The following is a 12,136-nucleotide window of genomic DNA, read 5'->3' as shown; positions in this document are numbered from 1 at the left end:
GATCGAGACAGGCAATTGGATGTGCATAATGATAATGCTAGAGACAGTGTGTAACTAAATTATAGATTTCCTATGAATATGGAAGCTGAAAAGTAATGCTGTTTTGAAGTAACAGCTGATTGGTTTAGTGACACGTTCTGAATTAAACATTTGAGATATTGTGGCCCTTAACCCTGTAAATGAACTGCATTGTGCCAAGTAACCCACAAAGATTTAAAAGATCAGATTTTTGAACATTAATTAGATCAATGATATTAATATTGCTATTAGTACAGTGCTTAGCTATTTTGTAAAATTATAAAATATCTGATAAACAGTTCAGAATGTTGATTTTAGAATGTACATTGTGTCCTTCATAAACTTACATGTAATGATTCTACGCAAAGCTCATCAGCAATATATACACACTTCAGTGTCAGCCATTTCTTAATATAGCAACTGAACACCACAGGAAGAGTCAAATTCAGCAGGGGAAGGCCACTGAAGCAGATAACTTACAGAACTCAAGAGACAATTAAATGTGTTACTGGGGGGAGAGAGGGATATAATGAGAAGATAGAATAGTAGACTTGAGATCAATAAAAAGGAATGGTTTGCTAATTTAAATGCAGCGACTTGCTAAAATTTCCTGTTGTTTCCTAGACATATCCAAATTTCAGAGTCATTCAACATATTAAAGAATGGTGTAGTATTAACCTTATTCCACTGGATGTCAATACAGTGTATTATATATTTACAGAATATTCTAAAGGCATTAACAGGCAGAACATCATTACATTTTTTGTCCTCTCTGACTTCTTCAATCTAATATTAGACAACTACAAATTCTACATGGAAGTCAAGGTGAACTTATCGTTTCAAAATTCTGGGTGAAAAAGCATCATGCTCTAGTGCATTATTATTTATAATTAATATATAAATAGTTGATCTCCCATGACAGCACAAGACCAAGTGTAGCCTTCAGATGGTGGGGGTTAGAGGACACAGAATAATTGAACCAAGACATGTAGATGAAATTCAGTCCCCAATTTAAAATCATGGGGCTGGATTTTCGGTCCGTTGCTGCCTCTGTTTTCGCCCCGGAGGGGCGGTATTAGTGGCGGTGAGCATTTCCGGGTGGGCGGCCAGCTTCCAGCACCCCGCAGAGACATTCAGTGCCGGGTTTGTGGGGGCGGGGAGCAGTATCGCCCGGGAGAGGCGAGCCGGTGTACAACGCCTCTGGTTGCAACACTGGCTCGAAATTTGAAACTTACCTGATCCATATCGCCCCGCAGCGCTCCCTAGTGGTACCCCCTGAGAAAGCTGGCAGTTCCAGCTGTAGCGGCCACAGTGAAGGAGAGAAAGTCTACCTGAGGTAAGTCTGATTGTTTTTATTTTTGAAATTCATGAGGGTGTGGCATCAGGAAAGTATTTGGAATGTTTTTGGTGGGATTTTTTCAGATTTTTCTTTCATGGCATCCTCTCTTAGGGTGGTCCGAAGCCAATTGTTTACCTCAGGATTTTCAGTTGCTCAGCCGGCTTAGCGCCCTAAAAGAAGGGTGGAATGACTCCCTTAGCACTCTGCTCCACACTCAGGGCCCAGCTGGTAAATTTTGCAGCTGGAGATGCAAACCATTTCCCGGCGCAAAGTTTATCGCTCTGCCCGGGTTAATGCCGCAACAGAGGTACGACCCAATGTCCACCCCATGTATTCTGTCCTTATTTTTATCTAATGCTTTGATTTTATGTTGTTATTGATAGTTAAATAGCAAAACCGACAGCAATTTGGGAAACAGAGAAGTAAAGTTGGTATAAGCATACGTGTTTCTCTGCAGTATAGGATGAGGAGCTGGGAGATACTGCAGTAGCTACCAATGATGGGAGGATGTAAATATAGCATGATAACTTTACATAGGCAGTTTCCATTATAAGTGTGGACATAGGAAAATATAATGAGAAAAGTTGATTCGAAAGAGTGATGAAAATGTGATATAAACAGGTGACAATAGGTTTTACAGACAGAAATATACACATGCAAATTTCTAAAAATATTATAGACATAAAATGCTTACATACTCATGTAATCATGAAACATTGGTGTCCTAAAGTTCCTTGGGATGCCATCTCTGCAGTTATGCCAGCAACACACCCATCAAAACACTCCAGCACCAACCCCACCAGAGTATACAGGATCAGTGGTGGGGGCAGCTGATTAGCATGGGGCAGGCAGATCCAAGAACTATTATGGGCACATCTCTGACACTCGTCTGACCCATGTCCACGGAAACGTTGATGTTTGCTCACCCATTGATGTTTGTCTACCCAACCCCAGTTACATTCTCCTCAGTCCTCTGAGTAACGGGGCTGCGCTGGAATTTAAAAAAAAATTCCTCTCTTTGGGAGTCTGGACCCACCTTATAGACAGTAGTACGCCTCCAATCAATTGGCGTACCGGCCTCCACTCATACGAGTCTCAGTCTCCAGCCCTGACTCTGTCCTCTGCCCATCATTTGTCTTATAAGAGGTGGATGGAGATTCTTCCCTTTAAAAGGCATCCAAAAAACTCCTAGAAATGACGGCAACCCAACACAATCAAGTCTGTCATTTTCCTGAGTTCCTGCCAGCCTCCATACAGAACCCCTGAGGAATTTCGAGGCTTACTTTTTAATGTTGTCTCCGTAACTCTTTTAATGGGATCAAGTTTCGGGCCGCGAGCCATGCCTGATTTCCATGCTCAAAACCGCGCCAAAAACTTACTTCGGTATTCTCCCCTCCCTCAGGCTGATCCAGACCCCCGGCACAGCGCAGCACAAGCTGTGGGGGGGCGGAGCCAGGTCCCGGCGCTGAAAACAGTGCTGGGACCTCTGCACATGCGCACTCGCTCAAGTGCGCGCGCATGTGCAGTAGCTCCAGGCGCCCGAGGCTGTGTGGGAGGTGCCCGAAGCACGCTGCCCCTAGCCCTGGCCGAATGGGCTCACTGGGGCGGCGAAGATAGGACTGGAGGACTGGACCTCCCGCCTCGATCTCCTGCTCCGGCTCCCACCCCACCCCCCCGCAGCTCGGCTCTCTCCGGCACCCCCCAGCTTTTGCTCCCGGTCCGGCTCTCTCCCGCACAGCCCCCCTCCCAGCTCTCGCTCCCGTTCTGGCTCTCTCCTGCACCACCACCGCCCCCCCCACCCCTTCCAGTCCGGCTCTCCCCCGCCCCCGTTCAGCTCGCGCTCCGCTGCCTGCCGCTCCCCCCAAACCCTCCCCCCCATTTCCCGCTCTGTTCCGGCCCTCCAGGTCCGGTCCGGTCCACTCCCCCTCTTCACGTCTTCGGCGGGGCAGGTACCGCCCGAAGTCTTCGGCCCGGCCCTCCCCTCCCTCCCCTCTTCCCCCCTCCCCTCCCTCCCTCCCCTCTCTCCCTCCCCCTCCTCCCTCCCCTCTCTCCCCCTCCCTCCCTCGCCCCCCCCTCTCTCCCTCTCCTCCTCCCCCACACCCCCCCCTCCCCATTCCTCGCTGTCAGAAACACAGAGACACTGACAGACAGAGAGAGAGAGAGAGAGAGACACTGACAGAGAGAGAGAGATACACTGGGGGGGCCCGTCCGAGCATGCCGTTGGAGGGCTCCCGGTGCTGCAGTCGGTGAGTAGAAACTTAATTTTTTATTTATTGATTTTTTAATTATTTTTTTTATTTTTTACTTTTTAATTTTTTTTGATTGATTTATTGATTTATTTATTATTTATTATTGATGATGGCTCTTTATTTATAAAGAAGTCACGTGTTTAATGTTTGTAAACTTCTCTTCCCCGCCCCCCCATCTCTTTTCCTTACGCCTGATTTCTAAATGTAGGCAAGGTTTTTCTGAGCGTACAAAAATCTACACTTACTCCATTCTAAGTTAGTTTGGGGTAAGTTTTCGCTGCCTAAACTTGCAAAACAGGCGTAAGTGGCTGGACACGCCTCCTTTTGGAAAAAAAAATCTGTTCTAAAATGAAACTGTTCTAACTGTCTAGAACTGGAGCAAACTAAATGGCGAGAATTGCAATTTCTAAGATACTCCATTCTAAATTAATTGCTCAAAAAAAATAGGAGCAACTCAGGCTGAAACTTGAGCCCAAAGTCACTACAATGTTTTCCAATACATCGTAAAGTCATGTAACCATCTTTCCTGTTTACTTGTTACATTTCCTACATAACAACAGTGACTACACTTCAAAAGTACTTCATTGGCTGTAAACCTTTATTGAATATACTGAGCTCGTGAAAGGTGCTACATAAATAAAGGTTTTTCATTCTACTTTTTTACATCACACTTGGAAGGAACTGCAGTGTTGGAGCAAGTACCAAGAATAGTGCAAAAACATAATAAATACTAAGAATTCAAGGAAAAGGGCGAATAAAATTCGATCGGTCTTCAAAGCGACCGTAAACTAGTGGATCCTTTTACCATTAATCGATGTAAAGAAAATGCAAAGAAACAGAATTCTACTCGTGTAAATAATTTTGCTCCTCTAAAACAGATGAATGAAGAAGTTTAGTAACTATGGTAGACAATCAAAATCAGCAGAAAGTCAAGAGTTCTGGAAACCCGAACCCTGTTAGTTTCTGATGCTGCCTCGCCTGATCAGCCCAACACCACCCCCCACCCCCCCCCACACACAATCAACACAAAATTACAACCCAGAATTGATAGAAGAATTGATGCAAAGTTGTAGTCCAGGTGTTTAAATAAGTGAAATAAAAACAGAAGATGCTGAAATTACTCAGCAGGTCAGGCAACATCTGTGAGGAAAGAAACAGAGTTAATGTTTCAGGTCAGTGACCCTTAGAGACTTTTGTATTAGAGTTAAAATAAGTGACATAAAACCATAAATCCTATTGCACGAATTCAGAGATAAACATAAACATAGAATATAGGAGGGTTCTAGTGAAGCAGAGAATTAAAAAAAACATATCCAAGACTTAAACTGTGACAAGCAAGAACAAACTAAACACTAATGAGACTCTATGGATGAAGAAAGCCAAAAGGGAACAATTGAGGGTAAGGAAAGAGGCATATATTAAGTACATAGATAGCAGGGGAGTGCATGATAAGGGAGAATCTGAAAAGATTAGGAGAGAAGTCATAAAAACAATTAGGCAGGCAAAGACAATTTATGAAATGGCTGTGATCCCGTGGGGAAATTTCCCTCGCAGGGCGGAAAGGGGTCGGTGTATGCCCGACAACGGGTTGGAGTGCCGGGCGGGGCAGAAACACGGGGCGTGGCGGAAACCCATTTTTGCCACCCCCAGTCCAGGGGCAATTCCACATAGGTCGGACCATCCACCTGCCCCCTGGCTGGAAAGGCCTTACCGCCCCATTACCACTTCTTAGTGGGGGAAACGGGCTTTAAAAAAGGGGTCAATTTCGGCCCCTCGAGTCTTCTATAAATATAAGTCTGTAGCTGATAATACATTTCAGTATAGGAATGATTAATGTGTATCTGAGATGAATATATGATGCCATATTTAGCTCACTCAAGCTAATCTACATTGTACCAAACCAAATTAAATTACAAAATAATTATTCCAATAACCTGAGTGAAGTTCAGCATTGGTTGAGAACATTTTGGTGCCGAAAACACCCTCCGCCCGATACAGGGTGAAAGGACCCTGTTTCTGCTACTGTTTTTCATCATCATCATCATCATCATAGGCAGTCCCTCGGAGTCGAGGATGACTTGCTTCCACTCTAAAAGTGAATTCTCAGGTGACTGAAGAGTCCAAAGTGGGATCTACAGTCTCTCACAGGTAGGGCAGACAGTGTTTGAAGGAAAGGGTGGGTGGGGAGCCTGCTTTGCCACACGCTCCTTCCGCTGCCTGTGCTTGTTTTCTGCATGCACTTGGCGATGGGACTCGAGGTCTCAGCGCCCTCCCGGTTGCTCTTCCTCCACTTAGGGCGATCTTGGGCCAGGGATTCACAAATGTTGGTGGGGATGTTGCACTTTATCAAGGAGGCTTTGAGGGTGTCCTTGAAGCGTTTTCTCTGCCCACCTGGGGCTCGCTTGCCATGTCGAAGCTCCGAGTAGAGCGCTTGCTTTGGGAGTATCGTGTCGGGCAGGCGGATGATGTAGCCCGCCCAACGGAGCTGATCGAGCATGGTCAATGCTTTGATGCTGGGGATGTTGTCCTGAGTGAGAACACTGACGTTGGTGCGTCTATACTGCCAATAGATTTGCGGGATCTTGCGGAAGCAGCCCTGGTGGTACTTCTCTAGCGTTTTGAGGTGTCTGCTTTATATAGTTCACATCTCTGAACCATATAGGAGGGCGGGTATCACTACTGCCCCATAGACCATAATCTTGGTGTCAGATTTGAGGTCCTGGTCTTCAAACACTCTCTTCCTAAGGTGACCGAAGGCTGTGCTGGCAAACTGAAGGCGGTGTTGGACCTCGTCGTCAATGTCTGCTCTTGCTGACAGTAGGCTCCCGAGGTATGGAAAATGGTCCATGTTGTCCAAGGCCTCGTCATGGATTTTGATAATTGGGGGGGCAGTGTTCTGTGACGGGGTCAGATTGGTAGAGGACCTTTGTCTTAGGGATGTTTAGCATAAGGCCCATTCTCTCGTTCGTCTCGGTGAAGGTGTTGACGGTGGCTTGGAGTTCGACCTCCGAGTGTGCGCAAACACAAGCGTCGCCTGCGTACTGTAGTTCAATGACAGAGGATGGGACGACCTTGGGTCTGGCCTGGAGGCGGATGAGCTTGAACAGATTCGCATTTGTTCTATAATTAAGCTCCACTCCAGCTTGCTAAGGGTGAGATGAAGCATTGCAGCAAGGAAGATCGAGAAGAGCGTTAGTGCGATCTGGAAGGAGGAAAGCATGCCAGGAGATCTCAGAGATGCTGTAATCATGACCATCTTCAAAAAAGGGGACAAGTCCGACTGCGGTAACTAGAGGAATCTCCCTGCTGTCGGCCACAGGGAAAGTCATCGCTAGCATCCTCCTCAATCGTCTTCTCCCTGTGGCTGAAGAGCTCCACCCAGAGTCGCAATGCGGATTCTGTCCACTAAGGGGTACAATGGACATGATCTTCACCATGCGACAACTATAAGAAAAATGCAGGGAACAGCACCAGCCCTTGTACATGGCCTTCTGTGACCTCACAAAGGCCTTTGACACTGTCAACCGTGAGGGATTATGGAGCATCCTCTGTTACGGCTGCCCTCAAAAGTTTTTCACTATCCTCCATCTGCTCCACGTTGACATGCAAGCCGTGATCCTGATCAACGGTTCCACCACAGACCCAATCCAAGTCCGGACCGGGTCATCAAGGCTGCGTCATCGCACCAACACTATTCTCGATCTACTGTTTTTACCGCCGCGGTGGCCTTTTGAACGAAATTCCGCTCTTTGGCTTTTATTTTCAGGCTGACCGGGAGTTGCTCATAATGAGGGCGGAAGTGAGGCAGTGAGCACACTAGAGGGGAGGAAGTTGGGGTGGTGTGGAGCGGCCACTGCTGTCAGTCATCAGCGTAGCACTGATGACATCATCACGGCACCGCATCTCCACAGCTCTTCCCTTCACTTAAAGGGGAGAGTCTTTGCGATTTCTAAAGTTCGATTCACTGGGCCACCAGAGAAGGCTTCAGCTGGGCTAGCAGCCTGGCACCCAAGAGGGATGCCAGGCTGCCCATTTGCGGCTCAGCCGAACCTGGGGGCATAATTATTAGTCCAACATGGCAGTCAGCCGACAAAAAAAAACATGGCGGCAGCGGCAGTGATGCCTCCACTTTAATGGGAGCTGCACCGCCATTGCAGAAGGCCACAGTCTTACTGCACCATCGGGAAAAAGCAGGTTTTGGCACCGTTGGGCGGGTGGACAATTTTCACGCCAAAATTTCGCCAAGGGGGGGGAACATCGGCGATATGCACTGTGATGACGCACTCAGCACAGATCGGCAGCAACGGAGCGGTAGTGGGGCAGCAGGGCACCTCCAGGATATCACAGGAGTGGAATTTTGGTAATGGTGGCCATTACACAAAAAGTTGGCGGCCATTGCACTCCGCAGCGTGGCCGCAGATTTACGGTGTTAAGAGGCCTTAAGGAAATGGGCAATTTTGGCCCCTTTAACTCTTGACTGACCATAGATATCGGAAATAAATTGACTTCAATGAAAAGGAAAATCAGGCAGGGTGTATAACGGATGGCTGATTCACTACTGTCCATTTTGCGCGCTTGCCAAAGTTGAATTTTGCCTCATATTTATTTAGTTTTCTGCTCGTGCAAAGATAACCTGATTAACAATGTGATAATCACAAGTTACAACTGCTTATTGTAACATAACCAAGATTTATAAAACAACATTACTCATTCAGCATTACAGTGGTCAACATTTGACTGGGTTAAATTTAATACAACATTTTTCAGTTAGTTTTGAGAACTACGCTATAGGTAGTCCTTTCAGTTTCTGTATTACCATAAGAAGTGCTATTTTGTATGTTTTCCTTTTTACAATTGCCTGTACTAATAAGAAAGGCTTTTGACCTCTTTCCAACACACACAATCAGGCAAAGCTAAATCTCTCTGTGCAACAAGTTATTTCTGTCTCTCTCCACAATGTGCTGGTTATGTCTCTGTTTGAGACGTGCTGGCCATGCATCAAGGGTTTGCTTTCTGAGTGGGATTCTCAATTATTCTTCATTCCTGATTCACCAGGCATCTTCTCATTTTTTTAACTGTTACTCTGTATTTCTTATAGTTGAGAGCTTGTGTTACTAAATTGGCTTATGATGATAACTGTTAAACATCTCTCAAATGAATGGAGAGAGATGCTTTAAAGGCAAATTCAATTTGATCCTCTGGCTGTATCTGGCAAAACTAAAAACTAAAAAAAAAATTAAAGCAGAACTGACTTTTTATACTCCAAGAAAAACATTCTCAGACAATTTTATGTCTGTTTATAGATAGCTGGTAAAACCGCAAATGCCTCAGTTTTAAAATTCTCATCCTTGCGTTTAAATCCCTACATGTCCTCACCCCTTCCTATCTCTGTAACTCCGACAACCCTCAGACAACTCTGTGTTCTTCCAACTCTGGCATCATGTGCATCCCCCACTCATTTTGCCCCACCATTGTTGGCCATGTCTTCAGCCGTCTAGGCCAAACCTCTGGAATTTTCTCCTTAAACCTCTCCTCCTCTTCTCCTTTAACACCCTCCTTAAAACCTATCGCTGACCAAATATTTAGTCACCCTCCTAATTTTGCCTTCTTTGTCTCTGTAAATTTTTGTCTGATTCCGCTTCTGTGAAGTGCCTATAGACATTTTGCAAGTTGTTGTTGATTGCTGAGCTCCTCCATCTGTTGTGTTCAGACTCATGTTTACACCGTAGGTTTACTTTTCCTTTAATTTTGTCTTTCACATTTTGAATTTCTAATCCTCAGTATTGGTAAAGGCTGCTAATGGATTGAAATGCTTTTTGGACGCTTCCAACGATTTTCAGAATTGTTGTCTCCCTTTTATGAGCCTCCCATTTAATTGTCTCTATCCCTTTAAATTCCACCGACATGCAATTTTCTGCTCCCACCTAGAAATTCCAAATCTGCACCTGGTGCACTGCATAACTATGAGAATGGGCCATTCTGGTGTAAGCTGCAACATATCAAAAAATCTAGGCTGCAGTGTCCAATCAGATGTCAAGATTTACCGAAACAAAGTGCCAAGGCAAATTATCTCAAGGACAATTATCTGTTCTATGGGTACAAGACTTAACAACTAAATTGCACCTTAGTGCTTCCTGTTGGCATCCTCCAGTTTTCCAATTCCAGTTAATACATTGGTTGAGGTAACTTCGTGATTCTGTTGTATATGTTCTCTTTTTCAGTTATCCTGCTGTTTGTGAGTTTCTGCAGAACAATAATTTATTATCAGTTATTCGAGCCCATGAAGCACAAGATGCGGGGTAAGTTTATAAACATTTCCATGCTCAGCGTAGACTGAAAAATTTGAAGAAACAAAGTTGTCTTATGATACAGTTATAAAATTTTGGGACCCAATTTCTTGATCTTTGATTCTGGGCAATGCCCGTTTTTCCGGGGACAAATACCTGAGAAGCTTGTTGCAGCACTCGGGGGTAGCCCAGAAACTCCCCCCAACACACCACCTTGATGTAAGGTACGCAGGCAGAAGACCCATCCATGCCCCCACGACCAAAATTTCTAGGTCTGGTCATAATGTGCCGCAATTCCAACAAAGCTGAGGTCTGACCCACCCCCCCAACTGGTTTAACTTGAAATTTATGCTCTCTCCAAAGCAGAGTACTTGAGGCCTGTTTATTTGATTCTATAGTAAGGTAAAATTGATTTATAAAGATAAACTGCCTGCATTGAATATAGTCCAACAGCTCTTGTTCATATTCACTATGAGAAGGTCTTGCATTAAACTGTAGTCTACACAAAAAAGTGCAGTGTTTAACAGTGAACATTAAGATGTTAATACTTCTAAAGTTGAGCTGTTAATGTATCCTTCTTTCCAGTTATTACTACTACTTTATTACTACTTTGGGCAACAGAGCTACGTATTACTTTGGTTAAAACGATAACAAAGTTGACAGATCGATGGGCCGAATGGCCTCCTTCTGCGCTGCAACCGTTCTATGAAAGTCCAATTGAATCTGAATTTTTTGTACTTCTACATGCTTTGTATTGAAGCAGAATATAGAATCTAGATTAGTAAAACTATATTTTAATGTAGCTTTTTTAAAGGGTAAAGTATGCTTTTCTATCCAGACATTGTATGCTTCTAAATGACTACATCATTTAAAACTATTGTTTTTGATTACTATTCGAAAGTGAAAATGTTACTTTTGATAGTATGTTTTTGTTTGCTTAATATAAATTTATTGCTGGATGGCTAGCAAGTGTGGCAAAGCATAAAGGATTAAATGTAAACAATGTATAATTGTGAACTAATCATGCATTTATCTTCCAGCTATCGTATGTACAGGAAGAGTCAAACTACAGGCTTCCCTTCACTTATCACAATCTTTTCAGCACCAAATTACCTTGATGTTTACAATAACAAAGGTATGGAATTCAACTGTAAATTAAGCCAATATAGAATATGTAACGCTGAAAACATTGGTAAATGTATGCATACTTTTGACAAATGTACATATTTTCTCTACATTACCTAACATGGTCCACATGAACAGCCATCATTATGTCAACTTCAAAGGATGAGTTGATTTACTTGTTTTAAATAGAGCAGCAAAGGAGACAAGGGGGGAAATTTTAACTGGGAGCAGGTGACAATCCAGGGGATGGGGGTGGGCGGTGAGGTATCAAACACCGACAGCGTCAATGTGAGACGTGGACTATTTTAATTCCTGGGCCTCATTTACAACCCGCCAGCCAGCTGCTCACCCAAAGTGGTTAGAATCAGGGGGCGCAGAGGCTGCCTGGCGCTAAAGGGTAAGTGGTGGGGAGAGGATTTTGGCAGGGTCTCACAGGTGGGGGAGGTGGAGCCTTGGGCAGCAGAGGCTGATACTGTCCTTGTGGGACTCAGACGAACACTCCTGCTCCTTCTGTCATCATAAAAGAGAGTTTAAGACTTAGTTTTTGTGGTCTCTTTGGTCTTCAAAACCGCCTTCACTAAGTCCGGCTGACGAAATGGTGAGTGGAATCATCCTGCTGCTTTTCAAAGTAACTTTATATACTTCAGATGTTATTAAACAAAATGGCATGTGATCTAGATAATTTTTCAAAATCACCTTTTTTAAAAAAAGTTGATAGCATAGAATGATACATCACAGAAGGAAGCCATTTGGCCCATTATGCAAGTGCTGTCTCTACATAGAGCTATCTGATTAGCTCCACTCTCCTGCTCTTTCCCCATGGCCATGTAATTTTTTTTCCTTTCAAGTATTTATCCCATTTCCTTTTGAAAATTATTATTGAATCTGCTTCCACCACGCTGTTGGGCAATAATAATTTGCTGCGTAAAAAAATGTTTCCCCATGTCACCTCCAGTTCTTTTGCAATTACCTTAAATTTGTGTCCACAGGTTACCGACTCTTCTGCCAGTGGAAGCAGTTTCTCCTTATTTATTCTATCAAATCTGTTCATGATTTTGAACACCTCTTAACAAATCTCCTCTTGACCTTCTCTGCTCTAAGGAGAACAATCTCAGCTT

The 12,136-nt window shown here is 44.3% G+C and overlaps 1 protein-coding gene across 3 annotated transcripts in view; it reads left to right on the top strand.

Moving 5' to 3' along the window:
* The window catches only part of LOC139263032 (protein phosphatase 3 catalytic subunit alpha-like), a 585,203-nt gene that overhangs the window by 499,219 nt on the left and 73,848 nt on the right, over nucleotides 1–12,136 (top strand). For all 3 annotated transcript variants that reach the window (XM_070878500.1, XM_070878499.1, XM_070878501.1), the window contains 2 exons: nucleotides 9,828–9,905; nucleotides 10,934–11,028. In XM_070878500.1, the coding sequence (XP_070734601.1) occupies nucleotides 9,828–9,905; nucleotides 10,934–11,028 (173 nt within the window). The remainder of the gene's footprint in view (nucleotides 1–9,827; nucleotides 9,906–10,933; nucleotides 11,029–12,136) is intronic.

Source organism: Pristiophorus japonicus, chromosome 4 (genome assembly GCF_044704955.1).
Source record: "Pristiophorus japonicus isolate sPriJap1 chromosome 4, sPriJap1.hap1, whole genome shotgun sequence".
Lineage (NCBI taxonomy): Eukaryota > Metazoa > Chordata > Chondrichthyes > Pristiophoridae > Pristiophorus > Pristiophorus japonicus.
The sequence above is the reverse complement of the archived record's forward strand: the minus strand, read 5'-3'. Positions and strand labels throughout refer to the sequence as shown.